Source organism: Apostichopus japonicus, chromosome 17, assembly GCF_037975245.1.
Source record: "Apostichopus japonicus isolate 1M-3 chromosome 17, ASM3797524v1, whole genome shotgun sequence".
Taxonomy (NCBI): Eukaryota; Metazoa; Echinodermata; class Holothuroidea; order Aspidochirotida; family Stichopodidae; genus Apostichopus; species Apostichopus japonicus.
The window spans coordinates 7,337,900-7,362,058 of NC_092577.1; the positions used below are offsets into that span (position 1 = coordinate 7,337,900).

Consider the following 24,159-nt stretch of genomic DNA (forward strand, 5'->3'; position numbering starts at 1 on the left):
GAGTTTGGAATCTTATTTTACAATCCAGTCATTCCAGTTGATGTGCTCATCAAATTCCAGCTTTAGATTTGACTGAACAGACCACTTTAAATGAAAATAGGCTAAGACTCATTAGTTTATTATCGTAAATTACCTGAAACATCACATATGATAGCAGGGAATGAATGGGTGTGTTCCCAAGCAGAGTCTGTGACTATACAAACAAACTGAAACCATGACGTAACAAGCATGTTCATTGATTACAGAAGGAAAGGGAAATGGAAGTGGCCAATGGTTAATTTGAAATTATTATTTTCTCTTAATTTACAAATTAGTTTTTCTTAGATTAGTTCGCTAACATCTTGTGTGTTGTTTCTTTGTTAATATGGCGTTATTCGGGAATCTTACGCGGTGCTCTTTAGAAAAAGACGTTCCTTGTGAAACTTAAATATTTGAATTTCTTTCAAATAACTAAAATAGCATAATGTAATATGAATTGCTAGAAATATATTGCAGGTTTGTACGTCAATAACAAATGATTTAATAACATGAAATCGACTAAGAGCGAAATAGTTTGATTCTTTCTCCGGTCGTAACTAATTAATACCTTAAATATTATAAATGATTCTCACATATACTTGAGTTCATAAAGACATATCAAATAAAAGGAGTGGTTGTATTGATAAATAATGACATTACTACAATGTAAAATAAGTTTTTAGACATTTACTGTGAATGTGTAAATCAATAAAAATAGATTGAAACTCTTGAATAAACTGACATGGTCACTTGTCTTTCTTTGGTTGTAACTAATTTTGTAATATTAATTGAGTATATCATTAACTTCTCCATTAACCTCCCCCACTCAAACTCCACCCCACCCACGTACACACACACACATGACCAATATGACACCTCTGGTCTATTATATCTTATTACATTGTTGATTTGCGATCTTCTTAGATGCATTCTAACATCTTACACTGAGATTAGCTTGACCATACTATGCCAAATAAGGAAATGTACAACAATTAATTATTATCTAAAGTTCATTTTAGCACACGGCCAATGCCACGAAAGAAATGTTTATTTTTATACTGTGCATTTTGTAGTAATTCATTGAAATCTTCTGACGTCATCACATTGATTTAAAGTTGACCGTAGGGTGACGGAACACTCTCAAAATCCCAATACAGGCGTTAAGTAGCTGATGTTAGACGTTTATATCACGGAAGCTCGAAACCTAGGAATAGAGAAATAAAATAAATTATTGTAGGAGGGTATAGTAGGAGAGTGTTCGCGTCAGGGATTAACGTTGATACTGCCATGTAATTCACATTTAAAGAAATTTGTACCAGAATGAGACAAACTTCTTCCAAGCTTTAAACCAACTATTTCTTCTGCTATTAAGTATGCACGCGTAAGCATAGGCGTAGGAGGCGGGGGGGGGGGGGCTGGGGGGGCTGCAGCCCCCCAACCAAAAGTTTTGGAGAAAATTCGGGCAATATGCTGAGAATTTTTCGGGCACCTACTGAAAGAAGAAAAATTTGCAGTGTGTGTTTCAATTTGTTTTGGTGAAAATTCGGGCAATATGCTGAGCATTTTTCGGGCACCTACTGAAAGAAGAAAAATTTGTAGTGTGTTTTTCAGTTTGTTTTGGTGAAAATTCGGGCAATATGCTGGGAATTTTTCGGGCACCTACTGAAAGAACAATAATTTGCAATGTGTTTTTTCAATGATTAAACTGATATTATGATTGGAACGACTTCCCCAATAATTATAGCCAATATGGAAGGGTAATAACACGGAAAATTTAACCAAGATTTTTCGCGCGCTTCGCGCGCGCGTTCAACATCTTAATGTGCATATAGGCATTTATCGGTTATTTGCATATGATTTCCGTAATAACAGATGAATGTCTATATGATATGCACATTACAATGTTGAGCGCGCGCATAGCGCGCGAAAAATTTTGGTTATATTTTTCGGGCAAGTCGTTACAGCCCCCCCAAATGAAATTAGGCTCCTACGCCTACGCGCGTAAGTAATTATGAAATCTACAGCGTACAAGTATAACCTAAACTTACATGCAAAATAACCAACATGTGATCGTTGAAAAAAAAAAAATCCAATATAAGGTGCCTGGGGTTCTTACCCCAGATACTTTATGTTTACGTCAAATGGTCCATCCTGAGGCAAAGTTAGATTTTATACGAGGTCAGTCTAAACGCAATCACTTATTTGTCGGTTGAAAAGGGAAAGGGGAAGACGCCCTCTCCTGGGTTGGCACCTGATATCGGAGTCAATGATTTGAACTTACAAATATTTGATAATATGACCTCTAAGCGTTGACTAAGCACATCAATTACAGAACGTAAGACAGTAACATTCATTTAGTAAAAGTGACAGGGTTATTGAATAGGTATGTGATGAGGTCAGTAACAGGGTAAGTGAATAGGTATACGTGATGGGGTCAGTGACAGGGTTAGTGAAATATAAGTGATGGCGTCAGTGACAGGGTTAGTGAATAGGTATGTGATGGGGTCAGTGACAGAGTTAGTATATAGGTAAGTGCTAGGGTCTGTGACATGGTTAGTGAATAGGTAAGGGATGGGGTCAGTGACAGGGTTAGCGAATAGGTAAGTGATAGGGTCAGTGACAGGGTTAGTGAATACATAAGTGATGGGGTCAGTGGCAGGGTTAGTGAATATATATATAAATATATATATATATATATTTATATATATATATATATATATATATATATATATATATATATATATATATTTATATATATGATGGGGTCAGTGACAGGGTTAGTGAATATGTAAGTGAACTAAAACATACTAACTAATATTGATTAAAACTATAATTAATCGTAACATCAAATCAAGGCAAAGGAAAAGACACAAAACCGTTAATCTTAGTCTTGTAAACTGAACATACCACTCTTATGTAGTGTTCTTCAGTGAGATCAGTGTTGTCGATTTTGTGCTAGAAAAAATTAAAACATATATCAAACAAGATCAAGACAGCCGGGCGTAAAGCTAACTATATATCTTCATACGAGTATACTTGAACACTAAGTAATATTTCTATTTACACTGGTGCGTTTATGTTAACCTAAAGAATTGTTTAAAATCTAGAAAAATCAACGCAATGTGATTCTGACAAAAATCCACCAGGTAAAATTCTGACAGAGAGAAATTTGACAAAGTGGAAAAAATGATGTAATGTTCTTTTATAAATTGATGACAATAATTCAGGAATCATAAAGTAAGGTACGCTATTGGTATTGTGTTATAATGTAAACTGATCCATACCTGCCAAGTACCAGAGTTGAGATTCAAACGATACCAAACTTCCGATGGATACCATAAAACTGAAAAGAGATGGAAATGTGTTAAATTTAGTAGAATAACTTATTTTCTAAGGACCATCCTTTAGATCTTAAGCACAAAACTGTAGTCGTACAATTACAGGTGACGTCATACCAAGTATATGACGTCATACAAAGCACAATGACGTCACACCTACCTGTCATAATTTCATCACTAGATACCAAAACCATTGGTATATATACATTAATCAATTGTTTAACGTATTTTATTCCTTGAAGATTTCTTCAAGGGTGTTTAATAATTAGAGGGATGCTAGTCGTTGTTAAAGTAAAGAATAAATTACAAATGCAACACTGCACGTTTGTTACCAGTGTGTAACAAGTATTTTAACACTAAGTCTGTTGTTATTATAAAATGTGTATTCAGATAAAGTATTATTTTCATGATTTTATCGATTACCTTCAACATTGTTTTCATTTAATGACGTCAATAGTGCACAACGATTATATCCGACGGGTAACAACGAATATTGAAATCTGTGGAGAAAACACATTGAAAATATAACAATGATTTAACTTTGAAATTCCTGCGATTTAAATTGTTGTTTTTTTTTTTAACTTGGGATTACCAACAAATACTGCTATTGAATCCAGGGTCTTCAGTACAGGTTTGTACTAGGGCCTCTGTATGCACGAACATTTACAAGATGATACATCAGCCCAGTAGAGTAGGTCCTGACCATGGACGTAGGAACCTAATTTGAATGGGGGGGGGGGAGGGAGGGGGTTGTAACGATTTACCTGAAAATGTAATCAATATTGTAGGGCGTACTGGTGAAGCCCCACTTTTGAACTTCGAATTCGTTATAAGGAATTTTTCATAACATCGTCTTGGACAGAGAAGAAAAGCATGGAATTCGAACTGTGTCGAAACTCCACAACATTAATGTCAGGTTATAATCAGGCAAGCTTAGAACGTAGTCTAAGTAACAGAGGCTGAGTTTTGTACGGAAACAATGATTCTCATCAAAAATATTATTGCAGTTTAGTATTTTTTTGGCAGTGCTTGAAACAATATCAGCATATTGTCTGAATTCCAGTGAAATGTCTTCTTGTTTTTCTTGAGGGGGGAGGGGAGGGGAGCGGGGTACAGTCCCCTCTCCCCGGCTTCTTCGTCTATGATCCTGTCGGTAACCTACCCCTCAAAAGGAGTATGATATTCTTTTAGAAGACTGGGGTATGACCTACCGGAAGTGATGTCATCGCTACCAAACTAACGAGAGGGGGCGCATACGGAGTAGGTATAACATTCGTCTTATTCGTATACATTACAAATGCCACGAGGTCCATAAATAATGTAATCAGCAATTTTGACATAACTAAGTCAGTGAATCGCAATCTGGCATTGCACATTCTTGTAAAACCTTTTTCGTCATTCCAACAGACAGGAGTCAGGGTACACGTTGTCAGTCCGACACGTTTTCAGTCCGAAAATAAAATACACGTTTTTAGTCCGAAAAAACGAGTTTTCAGTCCGACACGTTTTCAGTCCGAAAATAAAATACACGTTTTCAGTCCGAAAAAACGAGTTTTTAGTCCGAAAATGAAATACACGTTTTCAGTCCGAAAATGAAATACACGTTTTCAGTCCGAAAATGAAATATTCGTTTTCAGTCCGAAAATGAGATACACGTTTTCAGTTAGGGAATGAAAGCAGTTTTAATGCCATAATATCACCAATAAACGGTGACAGCCCGAACTGATAGTAAAAAAATCGATTGAATCTTTTGTATTAAGTCTCACATCATCGGCCTCAACAAAGACTTGGGACCCCTTAACAACTATCAGTTCTACAAACATATATGTAATCTGTTCTTCGCTCCTTAATCAGCTTCCTGTATAGTCATGGTTTGTTTGGTTCTAATTCCATCAATGCAATTTACACTTTAAACCTAGCGTCATACTTTCATTGTGTTACATTTTGTACTTTTCATTCGACTGCCAATATTGCTGACGAAGGTCCCAGGGGGACCGAAAATTCCAATATATTTTCTAAAACTTTACTCCTTATTTGTCAATTATGAGTATATACGAAATATTCAATCGATTTCTTTACTATCAGTTCGGGCTGTCACAGTTTATTGGTGATATTATGGCATTAAAACTGCTTTCATTCCCCAACTGAAAACATTTTCGGACTGAAAACGTGTATTTCATTTCGGACTGAAAACGTGTATTTTATTTTCGGACTGAAAACGTGTATTTCATTTTCGGACTGAAAACGTGTATTTTATTTTCGGACTGAAAACTTGTCGGACTGAAAACTTGTCGGACTGAGGGGTGTACCCCAGGAGTCAAACAGTGTCCTTCTTGAACAAAATGATTTTGGATACAAAGTTATCTACTGGTGGACTTGTGTTGTCCTGTCCTTGTACTTTTACTACTCACTTCCCCAGGTGCTGTTTTACTGATAAACTGAGAAAGCTTACTCGAAGAACCACTTGAAATTATACTTATTTATTTACGGCATATCTTTACTCCTCCATGTTACACCGGTTCACATACATGTATCTACGTCATTTCTTTATCTACTACTCCATGTTACACCGGTCTACATACATTTATCTACGTCATTTCTTTATCTACTACTGCATGTTACACCGGTCTACATACATTTATCTGCGGCATTTCTTTATCTACTACTCCATGTTACACCGGTCTACATACATTTATCTGCGGCATTTCTTTATCTACTACTCCATGTTACACCGGTCTACATACATGTATCTACCTCATTTCTTTTTCTACTACTCCATGTTACACCGGTCTACATACATTTATCTGCGGCATTTCTTTATCTACTACTCCATGTTACACCGGTCTACATACATTTATCTACGTCATTTCTTTATCTACTACTGCATGTTACACCGGTCTACATACATTTATCTGCGGCATTTCTTTATCTACTACTCCATGTTACACCGGTCTACATACATTTATCTGCGGCATTTCTTTATCTACTACTGCATGTTACACCGGTCTACATACATGTATCTACCTCATTTCTTTATCTACTACTCCATGTTACATCGGTCTACATACATTTATCTACGGTATTTCTTTATCTACTACTCCATGTTACACCGGTCTACATACATGTATCTAAGTCATTTCTTTATCTACTACTCCATGTTACACCGGTCTACATACATTTATGTACGGCATTTGTTTATTTACTACTCCATGTTACACTGGTCCTCTCAGTCTTTATTTAGCCTCAAGAGAAACACTCCAAGAGAGTTCCCTTCGACAGACTTAACTGGGCCTGGGTGATCTTACCTTATAAGTGTTTAGTGTATAAGTGTCTAGTTAGATAAGCCAACGATAACAAGTAGGTTTACTATATTATATGATAGCAAATATTAAAGGTCAATTGTGACGAATTGGTAAGATAGGGAGTCACGATCGTGTCTTTGATTTTGATTGTATAACAGTGAAAGGAACAGAGGGCAGCACAGCTAAATAGCAAGTCAAAATGTGACGTCATGTTAATCCATGATTCATGGCTAGGCAATTCGCTAACGATTCACACTAATACTTAATTAAGAGTGTGAGTGACGGGTGCACAGCATGGATTGTTGCTTAATAGACTGTTGTCGATGGTCTCTGACATGTAGACAGATATGTACTTTTACAAACAACATGGTATGTTGCTTAATAGACTGTTGTCGATGGCCTCTGACATGTAGAAAGATATGTACTTTTACAAACAACATGGTATGTTGCTTAATAGACTGTTGTCGATGGCCTCTGACATGTAGAAAGATATGTACTTTTACAAATAACTTTTGTAATGTTTTGCGTGTCTTTCGTCTTCTTATATTGGTGATGATTTGGTGTTTTGTAGCAAGAAGAAATAACTGAGTGTTTCTATTTTCTCTTTGGAAATCTTAAAGTTTGCCATGTCCCGTACAAAACGTCCCAAACATGGTCGGAGGTATGTTTTTGCGAAAGACATTATTCCTCTATAGTATTCGCTTAACTTAGACCAAACATACATACATGGATGAACTTATTTTTATTATGTCTTTTCAGTAAATTTAAAATGTCTCCAAATTACCATTAATCAATGACAATATTTTTAAAGTCGTCTGTTTTGCATTGCTGTAACATGAGCTTGACTATATACATTTATACCAATTTTGTTATACTATGCTCCATTGTAATCCACAATAAACTTATTATCGGAGAGACCACGCTTATGTTTTCATTGAAAGGTCTCTTTCACGCAAAAGCAGTAAACAATGATATATAATGTTGATAACCATACAAATAAATTATTTGGACATCAAAAGAGTTATTCTTCAGCTATTAGAAATGTGCGTTCGTTTCCAATCCCCCCTCCCCCCCCCCCCCACTCACCGCCGTCATTTAGTCTTTAATGCATTTGAATCAAACTAATTCACTTCCTGAAAACTTGTTCCATCTGTATTTTGAGTTTGTTTGTACGTGTCATTCTGACTATTACGAAACCTACGAGACCTACTAATGGTTAAACTTACAACCAGTTGGTTGTTCTTAAATAGCGAGTTTCGAAACGTTGAGTCCAATACAGATAGATCTGTGTCCCATAATGTTAACAGTGTTGCATATTGTGCAAACTCTAACACTTTTTGTCTAATTTCATCCTTTCAGGAGTAATTTAAGTCCATTTTCATACCATGATCACTTGTCTTACCGACGCTTACGTTATATTAGTTTTTGTAAATAAGCATATTATGTCACATATCCGGTAGTGCGTCGATCACCTCCTCGGTTCATGAAACTAATCTGATAATTAAGCTTAAATTTTGTCATCTCAAAGCCTTTCACTTTGTAAAGAAAAGGGTTTAACACAGCATCATTTCAAAATCCAAAGATTTACTATATAGGTTGTTCATTTTTGCATAGTGTTGGCTGTAATAAACACCTCAGGAAATAGCTTGATCGTTAGTTCTAAAAGTTTTGTTACGAGAAAACCTTATTTTCTCGTCCGTGTACGTATTTTCTATTTACCGTTATAAAATGTTTCTTACGTAATGTTTCAGCTAGGAGGTCTCTAGTTTGTGTAACTTGAGTATCAGTTTATTGCTGGCTGCGGAAGTTGGTTCTTGCTGCCGGGGCTTTATGTAAACAGTCCGGTGGACAAGGCCTCCTTTGTTCTTAGTATACTGGTAATTATTAGGGGTGCGTAGACAGTGGGGCGGGGTTAGTTCATATTCGTATAGTATTGTAGAGACCGTTGACCGGCTGTCATTGGGCTATGGCGCTTGTCAATCTCACTGGCTTTTTCATAATTGGTCAATTAAATCGTGTATAGGATTCTACACAGTTACGGGGGTATTTATAATGTCGTGCAAGGAGCGCTTTAGACATTAAGTTGCGATATATTTAGTGTAATCTGCTAGGCAGAATCTATGCCGAATTTGTATGTTGTTTTAGGCTTAGATTATTTTTGGCTTGTGCAGAGAATCGAGTAATGCACTCTGCAGCTGCGCTGCGTAACTGCTTGTGCCTGCATGCATTCTGCAGCTGCGCTGCGTAACTGCTTGTGCCTGCGCAAGGTCGTCGCAGCGTAGGGTTCGCGGGCTGACGAACTTCATCGTTAGCTGCGCTGCGTTGTCCTTACGCTGCGTCGCCCTTGACGCAGTACCGATATTTAGCCTGCGTTGTGCCTGCGTTGTCTTTGACGCAGGGCCTATAGTTAGCTGCGCTGCTAGGCAGCTTACATATTAGGGCTAGTTCATGTACGACGCCCTTGTTATTGTGTTTAGGTTTTATTGTTCTACTTTCTGTATATATTATTTGTTTATCATGCTTTACGAAAGATGTACGGCAGGTACATTGGTTATCTAATTATACTTTTTAAACTCTTAATGCACTGTTAGTGTACTTCTTTTCAACGGTGTCCTCGGGTCTCATTCTACAACCCCCTTCCTCAATTGCCAACTGGGTACTTCACCATACACACCGAAGCGGAAGCGTTACAGTATCGTTAAACCTTATTTACAACTAATATAGGTCTATTGTACAAAACCATGTTCCAGTCCACAATTAATCCTACGCTATTTGGGGTGAAAATTTAAGTTCAAAAAGTAACAATTGCTTTTAAGTATGTAGCCTGTGGTTTATGACTTACTGTCTTTAAAGTAATTAAGTAAACGAGTGTATTTACATAAGGAGGCGGTTAACGGGACAGTGGTTTGACGACCCTACTATAGTGTCGCGAATTTATCAAAAAAATATCCAAAGATAATCAAAAACTTCATCCATGAAAGAAGAATTCGGAAGCGAAGACTATACAGTATGCGGATAATATGACGTCAAACTGATACCATTGATAGCTACATACAATCCTCTTCCACCAGCAGTCACGTTCTCAACCCTAAAGCGCTGCAGATTCTTTTAGTCTTAGTGATGAGCTTACAACGGCCGTATGGCAAGCCGTTTTACTTTTTATTCGATATTTGATGATATCATCAAATATTTGGTGATATCAGCAAATAATTGTTGATATCATCAAATCATTTGATGATATCATCAAATAATTGCTGATATCAACAATTATTTGCTGATATCACCAAATAATTGTTGATATCAGCAATTCATTTGCTGATATCACCAATTCATTTGCTGATATCACCAATTCATTTGTTGATATCATCAAATAATTGCTGATATCAACAAATAATTGCTGATATCAACAAATATTTGCAGATATCAGCAATTATTTGGTGATATCAGCAAATGAATTGGTGATATCAGCAAATCATTTGATGATATCAGCAAATCATTTGATGATATCAACAATTATTTGCTGATATCATCAAATAATTGGTGATATCAGCAAATCATTTGATGATATCAACAATTCCAACAAACCACTTATTCATTTGCTGATATCAACAAATCAATTGGTGATATCAGTAATTGATTTAATGATATCAGCAAATGAACCGTACATATCACTAATGCATGCTTTTGTTGATATCACCAATTCATTTGTTGATATCACCAATTCATTTGATGATATCAACAAATCATTTGCTGATATCAGTAATTCAACCGTGACGATGATATCAGTAATTCAACCGTGGCAGCCCGTCTTACAAGCATGCGCACACGATGTCAGTGTACTAAGCAGTACATGCAAATGACAGTGACGAGACAACAGGGTACGGGTAGTGTTACTTTCACCTTGGCGATTGCGGTAAACTTGATGAAGCACAGATCGTTATTGACAGAAGTTCTCGGATTTTGGGCGAAGTAGAGAGGCTCTTAACTGGCAATGAGAATGCTTCTGAAGCGAAAGAACGTCTTCTCCAAAGCAAAGAGAAATTTAGAACGGATTAACGCGAGCATCGATGAGCACAGGTTCAATTCAATAGCAGCTGTGCACGATCAGCTCCTTTCCATCGCAGACGCACAGGCACAGCCCGACGGAACGGAACGTTGCAGCCATGAGCGGCGATCATGGGGGGGGGGACATATTTTAGGTGGGGGATATAGTATCTAATATCCCCCCCCCCAATATTTGTTGGCATAGTGTTTTTGTGTGGCTATAAATAGAAAATAATGCATGAGATTATTTATCCAAATCCTATTTGGCGTTGGCTAAAACTTTATCCAACACATGCGCTATGAGGTAAATGACTCTTCGTCGTGGTTTCTGTGACTTGTGACCGTATAGCATCTTGTCAATCATGATTATTATCATAATGTCTGTACATCTCTCGTGTATGAGTGTAAGTACGTACAATCATATATATGATCCACATCGATATGGGTTCACTGGGTTTCCATTTGGCATGTTTCCTACAAGATTTCTAACCGCAGGCACGTAGCCAAGTGGGGGGGGGGGTGGGGCGAAGATATTTTTTGTCTTTTTTAACGATATCGAAGTTTTAAATTTATAATATTTGTACACAATAAATTAACTGTGTCTGAATTTTCGAAAATTCCCTGACCAACATTCTTCATCATACTTTCCTCTACTCGTGCCATTTTGACCGGTCTGTTAGGGGTTGAAGGTTTTTTTTCTATATTGGTTGACCACAGATGAAATTTTGTGCAACATTTATGGATATGTTTTGAAGTGAATTTATAATTCAAATTCTGAACAAATAATGGGCTTCAAACCTTGAAAAGTGGGGCTGACGGGTATTGTATAGGCCGTTACGTAGTATTACCTTCCAAAGCAATGATCCACAGGAGAAGCGATGAGGTCGAACATGATGTGTGACTGGTGACAATCTTGAGAAAGGTTATGGATGGAAAAGAAACTATTGGGAAAACTTGATTCTCAGGCCAAAGTGTACAACTTGTTGATGATTTTCAAGCCCGAGAAGTGCCATTTCCTGTGATCTGGGGGGCTATCAAAACCAGAAATTTTCTGTGGCGCTCCGCTTAGATAGTAATTCGATCGCACCCCCGGGTTAGAAAATCCTGGATACACGCCTGTATTTATATATACATATATATATATATATATATATATATATATATATATATATATGTATGTATGTATATTTATATATATATATATGTTATATGTATGTATATATAGCCTATATATATATATATATATATATATATATATATATACAAAATAACGAAGTGCGCGAACAATTTTAATTTGGGGGTGGGGGAATTGTTACGCGTCTGCACCCAAGTTAAAGTCCCCCCACCCCAATATTTGAAACAAATCGCCGCCACTGGTTGCAGCCACCATCGGGGAGCCAGTCTAATGGACACAGTTCCCAGCCTGTTTCTGTCGCCCGCCGACCAGGGTATACTTTTTACATTTTGGTATTTCATATTGAGCTACTTAACCACCCCGATATTATTTTTCATAGGTTTATAGGCCTGGCCTACTCGGTGCTTGCCCAATGTTTGTCTTCCCTGTCACAAGTGCATGAGTAGCCACGGTACCTCTCCCAGTGGCAGTAGTAGTACTGTGTAACTTAGTCCCCTTTCCCCTCCCGTTGATCGCTATAACCAAGGCTGAAATTAACCGCGCACCAGGCGCCTTTCTGTGCCCGCTACCAGTCAAACAGCGCCCTTAAGACCCAAAAAGAATGCCTGTTGATGGCGCTCGTTTCTAATTCCTTTTTGTAGACGTTGGTTCGATACGCTTGAATTACTGATATCAGCAAATGAATTGGTGATATCAGCAAATAAATTGTTGATATCAGCAATTCCAAGATATCGCCAATTCAATTGCTGATATCAGCAAATCTTTTAATGATATCACCAAATCATTTCATGATATCAGCAATCCGGTTCCTCATATCACTAATTAATTAGTGATATGTCGGAATTGTTGATATCAGCAAATGATTTGCTGATATCATCAATTCAATTGCTGATATCACCAATTCATTTGCTGATATCAGCAAATATTTGTTGATATCAGCTATTATTTATTGATATCAGCAATTATTTGGTGATATCAGCAAATGAATTGGTGATATCAGCAAATGAATTGGTGATATCAGCAAATGAATTGCTGATATCAACAATTATTTGCTGATATCAGCAAATAATTGTTGATATCAGCAATTATTTGATGATATCATCAAATGATTTGATGATATCAACAATTATTTGCTGATATCACCAAATATTTGATGACATCATCAAATATCGAATAAAAAGTAAAACGGCTTGCCATACGGACCCAGGGAGGGGAGGGGAGGGTGAGGGTAGGAATTGTAAAACTTGTTCGATATTTAAGATAAAGTTTTATTCATGAGCTTTCGCTTGTTCGATATAGACTTTTAATCATTTCGCACTTTTAAGATTATATGTGTGAAAGTTTCTTATATACAACCAAAACAAAGTCGTGTTTTTCTATAACCGTAAACAATAGTGTATGGATGGATCAATAAATCTATCAAATTAATATCAATGGTGCAGTTGGGGGTAGGGTTCTCTTTTCTGTAACAATAAACTAGGGGGACTCGCAATAAGTACAATTTTCTTACCCCATACATCGCCCTATCACTACACTCCACCCACCCACTCTCTTAACCTATCATCTTATCTAGTAAAAAAATAGTCATTAAAAACCCTTCAGTTTCCTTATTTCCAACCAGTCACTTTAGTCAAAATAAAAAAAGGAAATATAATATATGTTGTACCGCCAACTATTCAAAATCATCACAGTTACCGAGAAGGATTCAATTTCCCTAGCACGTTATCTATGTTTAACAGTTATGTTAGGTGCTTATGTGGGTCAGGAAAATATATTTCTTGTGCATTCCGATTTTTAGAGTATTTTTGCAGAAAGCGTCAGAAACAGAAACTTAGAAACATTTCCTGTGGACAATGCTTGGACCAGATTCATCATATTCCTGCTTGCTGATCCACATCTGTTGGAAGGTGGAGAGAGATGCTAGGATGGATCCACCAATCCAGACAGAGTATTTCCTCTCTGGTGGAGCAATGACCTTGATCTTCATGGTGGGAGGAGCAAGGGCTGAGATTTCCTTCTGCATACGGTCAGCGATACCAGGGAACATAGTAGTACCACCGGAAAGGACAACGTTGGCGTATAAGTCCTTACGAATGTCCACGTCACATCTCATGATACTGTTGTATGTAGTATCGTGGATTCCAGCCGCTTCCATACCAAGGAAAGATGGCTGCATAAGAGCTTCGGGACACCGGAAGCGCTCGTTGCCAATGGTGATGACCTGACCATCAGGGAGTTCATAACTTTTCTCTAGTGATGAGCTGGATGAGGCTGTTGACATCTCCTGTAAAAAGTCTATAGCAACATATGCGAGTTTCTCCTTAATGTCACGGACAATTTCACGTTCGGCTGTTGAAAACAATTACAAAAAGACATTTTCGTTACGATTCATGACTCGACCTACTATATATTTCAAACGTGATAGCACTCGAACTAAAGAGAAAATACAGTGACTCGAGTCGAATCATCGATTTATTTATTATTATATTGTATTGGGGGAGGGGTGATTGGGGAATACAGGCACAATGTTGGTGGATGTCCGTTCCGTTGTGAGTTGTGAGGTATAACTAAGAGAAGAGTGTCCCCTCGCCTTTCAAATGTTTAATGGTTAATGGGGCTTAGATGCACGACGGTGCTATCATTTTCATCAGTTTAACTACATTGGCGTATTTCAAAGTTTAAATTGTGCCAGTGTATATATACGACTTTGCGAGCATGTAAACCATTGGAAGTTTGAAAGCCCACGTGCCCTCGAAGCTTTCGCCCTGCTTAAGACTCACACTTCATAACATATTTTGTAATCGTTTTTGCATAAACAATTGCACAGCGGTTGATATTGTAATTAAAATTTATACGCTAAGTACATTCCTTAATTGGAAGTGGAAAAATAATATTTGGCGTATATATACGGAAGCCTGTAATTATAAATGTATTGTTCAGATTTGGTTACGTATACGTGCGGTAGCCTATAATAATAAATGTATCGTTCGGATTTCACTTGAGATGAAATGACCTGAGAAGATCGCATCGTGCAGCTCAGTACTCTCAGCACCGTGGGGGGGGGGGGGGTGGTACTGTGTCGTTCTTCCACAATACCAATGGAGGGAAGAATACTAACTTAAATGTAATATTTCAAGGGAAATCTCATTTTTACTGGTCGTACATGACAGCTTATTAAATGTGAACCCCCCCCCCCCCTTATCTTGTGTTGGGTAAAATATACCTGTTGTAGTAAAGGTATATCCCCTCTCGGTAAGGATCTTCATCAGGTAATCTGTGAGGTCACGACCAGCAAGATCAAGACGAAGGATGGCGTGAGGGAGGGCGTAGCCCTCATAGATGGGTACCGTGTGGGTCACGCCATCACCAGAATCCAAAACGATACCAGTGGTACGACCAGATGCATACAGGGACAACACGGCTTGTATAGCGACATAGAAGGCCGGGGAGTTGAAGGTTTCGAACATGATCTGAGAAGAGAAAGATATAGATAATATTGGGCCACTTGAACAGAAGGGGGTTGGTGGGCTAGGTGCGGTAGAGGGGTTAAGTTGTTTACACCCCGCGAGCCTGGCATTAAACGAGCATGGAACATTTTCAGTATAGCTCAAAGCTAACCGTTGGTGGGATGTATGCTTCCCCCTTTCGTTCCCTTAGCTAATTTCTAATAATGAATTGTTTGAAAGCACTTTAATTCCCCCCCCCCCCCCATTTTTCACAAATTCGACCAAAAACACTGGCAGATTCTATGATTACCGATGTTTTTCAGAGTCATGCATGGATTACCGTATGAGAAGAGTATAAGGGCTAGGGGTTTTTCCTAATCCCCCCCACCCCGCAGAATTGTCGTATAGGTGTAGCTGAAGAAAACTGTTGTTGTAGATTTTGTTCACACCCCCTCACTTGATTTTGTTCACACCGCCTTACTTGATTTTGCTCTGAACTCTGGTAGATGTTGAGTTTCCTGTAACGCATTCTGCAAGTTCATCTGGTGTAAACCAAGACATGAGTTTCATACAGTCGTATGATTTAATGAATCGCAACACAAACGGATTTGAATCAACACCTACCTGGGTCATCTTTTCCCTGTTGGCTTTAGGGTTGAGTGGAGCTTCTGTGCAGAGTACTGGGTGTTCCTCTGGAGCTACACGGAGTTCATTGTAGAAGGTGTGATGCCAGATCTTCTCCATATCATCCCAGTTTGTGACGATACCGTGTTCAATTGGATATTTCAAGGTGAGGATACCACGTTTGCTCTGAGCTTCATCTCCTACATAGCTGTCTTTCTGTCCCATACCAACCATCACACCCTACGAAATATAAGTAAGCAAATACAATTGGATGGTAAGTATATGGTTGAGCAAGAAATGAGTCCCACATCATTTGTTACAAACACTGATCATCGATATGCGGCTCTGTATTCAAAGGCAAGAGTGGCGGAGCCAGGAGGAGAGGGGGGGGGGGGCGCAGGAGTATGTGCCCCCCTGGCTCAGTTTTGTAAAAATCTTAAAAATGTCCCTTTTTGCTATAAAATACAAGTACTTCTTTATGGTGCTTGAAATGTGCCGTTTTGTTATTTAAAATATGCCTTTTGTGTTGAAAATTCATAATATAAATTCAGAAAGTGCCCCATTCCATGAAAGGTTAACATTAAAAGTACTTAAAATGTGCCCCTCTGCTGAAAATGTTCACATACTGGACTATGTGGTACGAAATGCACAGAGGATCTTTTTTGTAGATATTACCTTATACTGAGGTAACTTCGACACATTTCAACACATTGAACTAACATTTCCTACGATAACTAAGGCGATATCTAGTAAACTTTTTCTACCGAAACACCTTTCCGGGCTCGGGAAGTTTTGGAAAAAAAAAAGAGAACATGGATACATTTGGACTTGACTGCTGTCAAGTCAAGCCTAAATACACAGTGTATGAACAGAGACAACGAGAAAGAGCTTGCTAAACAGATCGCATTAGTGGTCTACTTTGGCAGTCACTATGGTGCTAGTATACTGCCGACACTAGTAACAGTTCTGCGACGGGGGGTTAAGCCTGGTGCTTTTGTGCCTTTTGTACGTTCTCTTTTCTCTGGAAACCTTTTCCCGTAAGGAATATTATCATATCGTTTCCCTTCCCTACTCCTTCCTCCCCTGTTAGCTCAACCAAATACTTGGCACTCCGAAATTATGCACCAAGTTCCGAACAATCTCCAAGAGCAAGTGTACAGGTCATATGCAGAAAGGGGAAGTGTTTATTGAAATGGCTCGCTGACGCCATTTTGAAGCGCCCTGGTTACATAACGGCCGCATCTGCAGTAGATGTGGGGAAAAAATCAACAATTCTTGGAAATTCGGGGAAAGGTAGTTTTGACTAGTTATTGTACAGAGGGCGTAAGTAGATTTAGCCTCTACTGTGAGGTCACCGCAAAACTCCAGGGTTGGTAGGTGATCTTCGGTGTTCTGTTTACACGTGATCACAATCTGAGCCAAGATGCTGAGAAACGAACTTCATATACTACAGATGACCACACAATGTTTAGCAATGGTTTGTATTCATATTGCTAAAATCTGATAGCATAAATTTATTTTCTGAAATGGAATCTTTGGCCTTCGTTCACGTGTTTCGTACTGAAGCCCTTACTTGGAGGTTTGGTTTCAGCTCACTGAGCCTCGGTTATTTACTGCTTAAGCATATACATCACAATTACAAACGCAAAGCGCGATTTGAAAAGCTATATAACAGGGTAATCCAAGGCTAGAAAGAGTTGTTTATACACAATGGGTTAATTTCCTAGTATTTATCGCAATTAGATAAACGTCCGACCAGCATCATTGTCCCTTCCTTTGAAGGAGTCTTGAAGGACTGAAATTTAATCTTTTAAGGAAAAAAGCACCGAAGCCTGACTGGTATAATAGGTGCTGTTCTAGAATCAGGAAATGCGGCAAGTTTGGGTAGTATAATTAAATTAGTTACACTACGGAATAGCATGCACACATGGGCGAAGTAAGTAACAATAGCGCACACAGCCATGTCACCGACGGCCTTGTAGCTAAAATCAGATGTAGTATTTAATATTCCCTTGGATGACTTTTCTTAAAGCGGAGCTTGAATGCTATCATTGCAAGTCTCAATGTAATGGGACTAGAGCTGAGAGTAGATCAATTTGTTTGGCTTTTGTGCCCAGGCTCTAACTCACTTGGGTGACTTTTCTTACAAAGTACCATCATTGAAGTAGTAACATATATATCATCTGCTGGGATCATAGGCGTAGGAGCCTGATTTGATTTGGGGGGGGGGGGGGGGGGCTGTAACGACTTGCCCGAAAAATATAACCAAAATTTTTCGCGCGCTACGCGAGCGTTCAACATCTTAATGTGCTATCATATAGCCATTCATTGGTTATTACATCACATGCCAATAACCGATGAACGCATATATGACATGCACAATAAAAATTTGGGTTGTATTTTCCCTGTTATTACCATTCCATATTGGTTATAACTATTGGGGAAGTCGTTACAATAATAACGATAATAATAATTTCAGTTTAACCATTGAAAAACACATCGCAAATTATTATTCTTTCTGTAGGTGCCCGAAAAATTCTCAGCATATTGCCCGAATTTTCAAAAAAAAAAATTGGAAAACACATTGCAAGTTATTCATCTTTCAGTAGGTGCCCGAAAAATTCTCAGCATATTGCCCGAATTTTCACCAAAAATTTTGTTTGGAAGGGGGGGGGCTGCAGCCCCCAGCCCCCCGCCTCCTACGCCTATGGCTGGGATCAAATGCCAAGAAATTTAATAAAATGTCAGTGTTGGAAGCACTCAAAAATTAAAATTTCAGAAATAATACTTTTTGAGCAAATTCACCCAAGATGGAACCTGGACACGAGAACCCAAACGATCTACATTACCCACTCTCAACCCCAGTCCTCTTGCACCGAGACCCACTCTCAACCCCAGTCCCCTTGCATCGAGACCCACTCTCAACTCCAGTCTCCTTGCACCGAGACCCACTATCAACCCCAGTCCCCTTGCATCGAGACCCACTCTCAACTCCAGTCTCCTTGCATCGAGATCCACTCTCAACCCCAGTCCCCTTGCATCGAGACCCACTCTCAACCCCAGTCTCCTTGCACCGAGACCCACACTCAACCCCAGTCCCATTGCACAGAGACCCACTCTTAACCCCAGTCCCCTTGTATCGAGACCCACTCTCAGTCCCAGTCCCCTTGCATCGAGACCCACTCTCAACCCCAGTCCCATAGCATCGAGACCCACTCTTAACACGCTTACAGTGACAGTGAGAGAACAGCTAGGTTAGCCATATATGTGCTTACTGTGACAGTCAGAGAGCAGCTAGGCTAGCCATACATGTGCTTACTGTGACAGTTAGAAAGCAGCTAGGCTAGGGCCATAATATGTGCTTACAGTGAGAGTCAGAGAGCAGCTAGGCTAGCCATACATGTGCTTACTGTGACAGTTAGAAAGCAGCTAGGCTAGCCATAATATGTGCTTACAGTGACAGTCAGAGAGCAGCTAGGCTAGCCATAATATGTGCATATACAGAGACAGTCAGAGAGCAGCTAGGCTAGCCATATATGTGCATATACAATCAAGGGCGTAGGAACCGGGGGGGCTGGGGGGGGGGGCGCCAGCCCCCCAGTGACAAATGTGGAGGGGGGAAGTATCATTCCGCCCCCCCCCCCCCCGCTTCGCAAGTCAGAAAACCCCTTTTTCATTTCCAAATGAGAAAAAAAATCTCATTTGGAGCACCAAATTGCATCTAAGGCCTGGTGAAAATACAAAATTAAGTTTACAAAATGGAGTGGGTGTTGAAGTGTGCTATATTGCACCAAATTGCATCTGAGGCTACCTGGAAATGCAAAAAATTCCAAAGGGGGAGGGGGCACCCCCTCCCCTTAGACCCCTCCCCCAGGCCGGCCATCAGTCTTCAGCCCCCCCCCCCCACTCAAAAGTACCTTCCTACGCCACTGTATACAATGACATTCGGAGAACAGTTCCCGATATAATCAACTGAGGTTCTTGTATATTGAATAAATCAAAAGTAATACACAAAAGACTCGAAAATTACTCTGATGAAAAGGCACTCGTACTTGGTACTCGGTTCCTACAATTGATGTATAATCGGACACTGGTACTCGGATCCTAAACAGCCGTTCTCGGACTATAGCAGTTTGTACTCGAAACCTCAAGTACTCGACAGCAGTTAAAAATCTAATAGAAATACTTGACTAAACCACTCAAAAATATCTCTACCTTGTGTAATCCAGAATTGTTTGGTTTAAAACTTCTCAAGGACTTCCCACATATTTATAAATATATTTGAAGGCCTACTTTATTTTAGTCGTAACCCATCATGCATTGACACATGCCTGCTGATGGGGGCGGGGGCGGGGGGGGTGGGGTCAGGGTGATCGTGGATCGGGTACAATGAGTGGACTCAAAGGGAATATGGAGGGAGCCTAGGCAAATATGCAGGGATTAAGAAAAATGTATTTTCGTTTTCATAAATTTAATATACTTAAGAAAATATAGAGTGCAAACAAGGGAGGATAGAGGCGGGCGGTGAAATAATTTTCCCCGGGCACGACCTGCGTTTCGATGCCTCTTCATTTACATGTGGGGACGGGGATACCTTTTCTTACCGGGGTAGGTTTTACAGTGGTGTCGCGGTGGGATGTTAGTTATATATGCATATACAACACGGTTTCATCCAACATACATAGCACACTATTTATAAACACATGACATCACCTGAATAGACAACCTGCTATCTCATAGAAACATTCATTCCGCCTGCGTTCAAACGGCCCAAGCCCATCCTTTCCCTTCTGGTGAAAAAAAAAAACACTTATTGAGACCAACCCCTCCCACATTCCTTGATCTTCCTCCATTTGTGTCTCCTATTTTTTTTTCACCCTTTTCCCAACCGTCAACCTAAAGAGTTAAATTAATCTCTCGATAGTTTGATCAAAGACGAATTACGAAGGCGCCTTTCATGGCACCCATGGAAGCACTACTTTCATAATGGAACCATTGACTCTTACCTGATGTCTGGGCCTTCCAACAATTGATGGGAAAACCGCACGAGGGGCATCGTCTCCAGCAAAACCGGCCTTGCACATACCGGAACCGTTGTCAACAACTAGGGCTTGTACATCGTCATCCATTTTAGCTTTGTTTGTTCACGTGCACGACGAGGGTAATTATTGCTGAGGCGGAAAATTGAAAAAAATGAAATTTGCATATTACGTAAGGGTCATTAGAATTGGCCGAAGTGTTTTGCCCACTTTTAAAACTGCTAAAATTGATCAACCATACACTTTACTATATTTTCTTTGGCCGAGGAGTTCCAATATCCCCATGGTCTAATTCAGCTATCTTTCCCATTTCCAAGTTCTCATCCCCTAATGGCCTCATCCACAGGACGGGGCATGAGGGAGCACGTGACTCACGAAATTTGTCAGACTTTCTTCAGAATGGCTGATTAGATATTGTATAACACACGCACGAAAGGCGTATACACTAGCAACATTTGAACGTGTACACATATGTAGCAAAAAGGGATAGCAACATATTTTACATAAGCTTCTTGTCTAAACACAAATTCTCAATGGGATGGAACATCGCTTAGACCCGCCCCGTCAGTTGACTTGTGTGGCCAATGTAATGACTGAGAAAAATGATGGGTCAGCAAACTCAAATCACTACCAATGCCACACTCGGAAGCCCGGCCCGCCCAACCCGGCCCACGTAACCATAGACCCATTGAAGAGTAAAGTGATATGATTTATATATATATATATATATATATATATATATATATATATATATAAATATATATATATATATATATATATATATATATATATATATACATATATATATGGATATATATAGCCTATATATATATGGATATATATATATATATATATATATATTGTTTTTTTTGGGGGGGGGGAATAAGCGAACAGTACTCTAAAGAGAAAGATTATACCCAACTATGGTATAATATACACTCTCTTTGAAGAAAGAAATGAATTGCATGCAAAGCTAAAACCAATATGTAATTGTTTATAAACTTACAGTTAATAGTTGTAGTCGAGGGCCGTGGGAAGACGCGTGGTTTAGTTTTTGGAGACTCCTACAAGAAAAGTGTGTTGAAACAATGACCACTGATCCGTCTGAATCTCTAGCCATGCCCTGACGTCACATCTTGTGCATACTAATTAACATAACTTAAATTTATATACCACCATTTTATGGTCTTCCATAGCTATCAGTCAGCCATATTTGTGTTTCTTTACATGCTGGTATGTAACAGTATCCTTACATAATGGTATACGTGGAAATATAATATGAAAAGTATCTCTCACACTATCAATCTATCCAAGCAAATACTGCCTCATACCTTTAAAGGATGATTTTAGGCACACATTTAACCAAATTGATATATTGTAGACCATATAAACACACTATACAATCAGGCCAGAGTGGATTTCTATTACACTATTATATTTTGAGAAACGACCTTTAAGCAAGTGAGAGTCATCAACCAAAGTGACTGGACTATAACGTCTAGTACTCATATCTTAAGGTCAGTTCCTAAGGTGCAACACAAAACTCAGTGGGGAAACATAAGACTTCGATTCTCTCGAATGACATGTTTACAATACACAACAAATCTCTCAAAAAAGGGCAAATGGTTTCGAATGTCATTCAAGGGATTGTGTTTTCTTCTTCTTTTGTTAACATAAAATTCAAAGAACTTTTGTTTTGCGTTGAGTTATTAGAGTTTTTAAAACAGTGGGATTTACATTAACATTTTGTCCTGCACCGAGAAGCCGACAATATCTTAAGCCTTAAATGAACATTTAAGAGATAAAGTGAAGGTTAATATCTTGAAAACTGGAGTTTCAAAATTGTCAATTCCTGCTACTCCTTGTCACTTTCGGTGATCATGCAGTGAAGAAGAGCTAGTTATGCTCGAAAGCTCTGTAAAAACCAAGCATCGGCTGCTTTACTTCCAATCACTCACTTAGTATAATTTTTGAATAATTAGTCATAATGTTGTTCAGGTTCTTTCCATATGGTGAAAGATAAACAGTGGTTTCATAATGAATCAGCCATGTGAGTGAAGAATAGAGAAAATAAAGAAAATTACAAATGGAATAAGATATTTTCAGCTGGTTTAAGGGATTTGTTAGGAATATCTAGCCTATCACATAATTACGTAGAAAGTGCAGGGGTGCCGTTTGCCAGGTACCAAAAATCTCTTTCAAGTGCTAGGCCTACTTAGCTTAGCGATTGTTTCACAGACAGAGGCAAATCTCTCGTAATTCCCGTTGAAGGCTTCGGCAGTGTTTAGACTCGATAACCTTGAAATTTAGTAACTGATTCCCTTTTGTTCTACAAAGATCGTAAGTTCGTAACTGACTTTTTTATTTGAATTGAAATTCGACTTATTAAAAGATAACTTTAGGCAGAATTTTAGACTTAATATATTATAATCCAAGAAATATTTCAGTGGTTGTATCTAAGGATGGCCGGATCTAAGGAAGGCCGGAACCGGATTTTGCCGGATAGTACATGAAATCCGGCCGGAACCGGATTTTTTCATTACACAAAAGAAAATCATTAATAAGAAGTAGAAGTATGATAGTTGTATTATTTTGGTTGATCTTTAGAAACAGTGGGTCAGACCATTGAGAAAATTAAATTAAACATGTTAAACCTAATTTTTCCTTACTTTGAATTTTTTTATTAATTTTTGGAAATAGTTTACATTGATTTAAGTTAATACCAACACCTTTATAAGGAAAAATTCAGGCCAGATTTTGAAAAATATCAGGCCGGATTTTGAAAATAATCCGGCCGGAACCGGAACCGGTTAATTTCTCACTATCCGGCCGGATAGTCCGGCCGGACCGGATATCCGGTGCATCCCTAGTTGTATCTGTATAGCAATTCGGGTTGTCAAGAAGTTCACTATTAAAATATGCTTATATTTCTGGAATTCACCTCTAAGTCCAAATCGGTGATGACGTCGGTTCCTCACTAGTACGGTCTGAATGTTAATGTTAATCCATCTTTTTAAAATTTTTAATAACTTAACGTAAGCATGATTTAACCCATTTTAACCCATGTTTAGAGAGGGAACTAATGAAGATTTCAAACCAAACACTGATGTCCTATCACAACAGTCCAATCATTTAGTCAGACGAACGTGCGAGAAAATGTTTTTGCAGCATTAAGTACGAATAAATCAAGTACTCTGTATTTAGATAATCCAG

At 38.7% G+C, this 24,159-nt stretch overlaps 3 protein-coding genes across 3 annotated transcripts in view; all 3 read right to left on the reverse strand.

Moving 5' to 3' along the window:
* Nucleotides 1–11,832, reverse strand: part of LOC139985127 (uncharacterized) — a 163,500-nt gene extending 151,668 nt beyond the window's left edge. The window contains exon 1 of the mRNA XM_071999361.1: nt 11,501–11,832. The gene's annotated coding sequence lies outside the window, so the exon portion shown is untranslated. The remainder of the gene's footprint in view (nt 1–11,500) is intronic.
* Nucleotides 1–24,159, reverse strand: part of LOC139985122 (NLR family CARD domain-containing protein 4-like) — a 346,343-nt gene that overhangs the window by 134,726 nt on the left and 187,458 nt on the right. The gene's annotated exons all lie outside the window — the stretch shown is intronic.
* LOC139985135 (actin, non-muscle 6.2-like) lies at nt 13,069–22,102 on the reverse strand. The gene is made up of 5 exons (XM_071999372.1): nt 21,953–22,102; nt 20,914–21,078; nt 15,908–16,147; nt 15,061–15,307; nt 13,069–14,186 (listed from the first exon to the last, which is right to left on the reverse strand). The coding sequence occupies exons 2-5, from the start codon at nt 21,034–21,036 to the stop codon at nt 13,669–13,671; spliced, it is 1,128 nt and encodes a 375-aa protein (XP_071855473.1). The 5' UTR covers nt 21,037–21,078; nt 21,953–22,102; the 3' UTR covers nt 13,069–13,668.

Excerpts from the sequence above, each read along its gene's own strand:
- LOC139985135 (XM_071999372.1), bottom strand. The coding sequence starts at position 21,036 with ATGGATGACGATGTACAAGCCCTAGTTGTTGACAACGGTTCCGGTATG. Across the intron at positions 16,148-20,913 it reads TTGGAAGGCCCAGACATCAG|GGTGTGATGGTTGGTATGGG; the intron begins GTAAGAGTCAAT and ends TATATTTCGTAG. Across the intron at positions 15,308-15,907 it reads ACAGGGAAAAGATGACCCAG|ATCATGTTCGAAACCTTCAA; the intron begins GTAGGTGTTGAT and ends TTCTCTTCTCAG.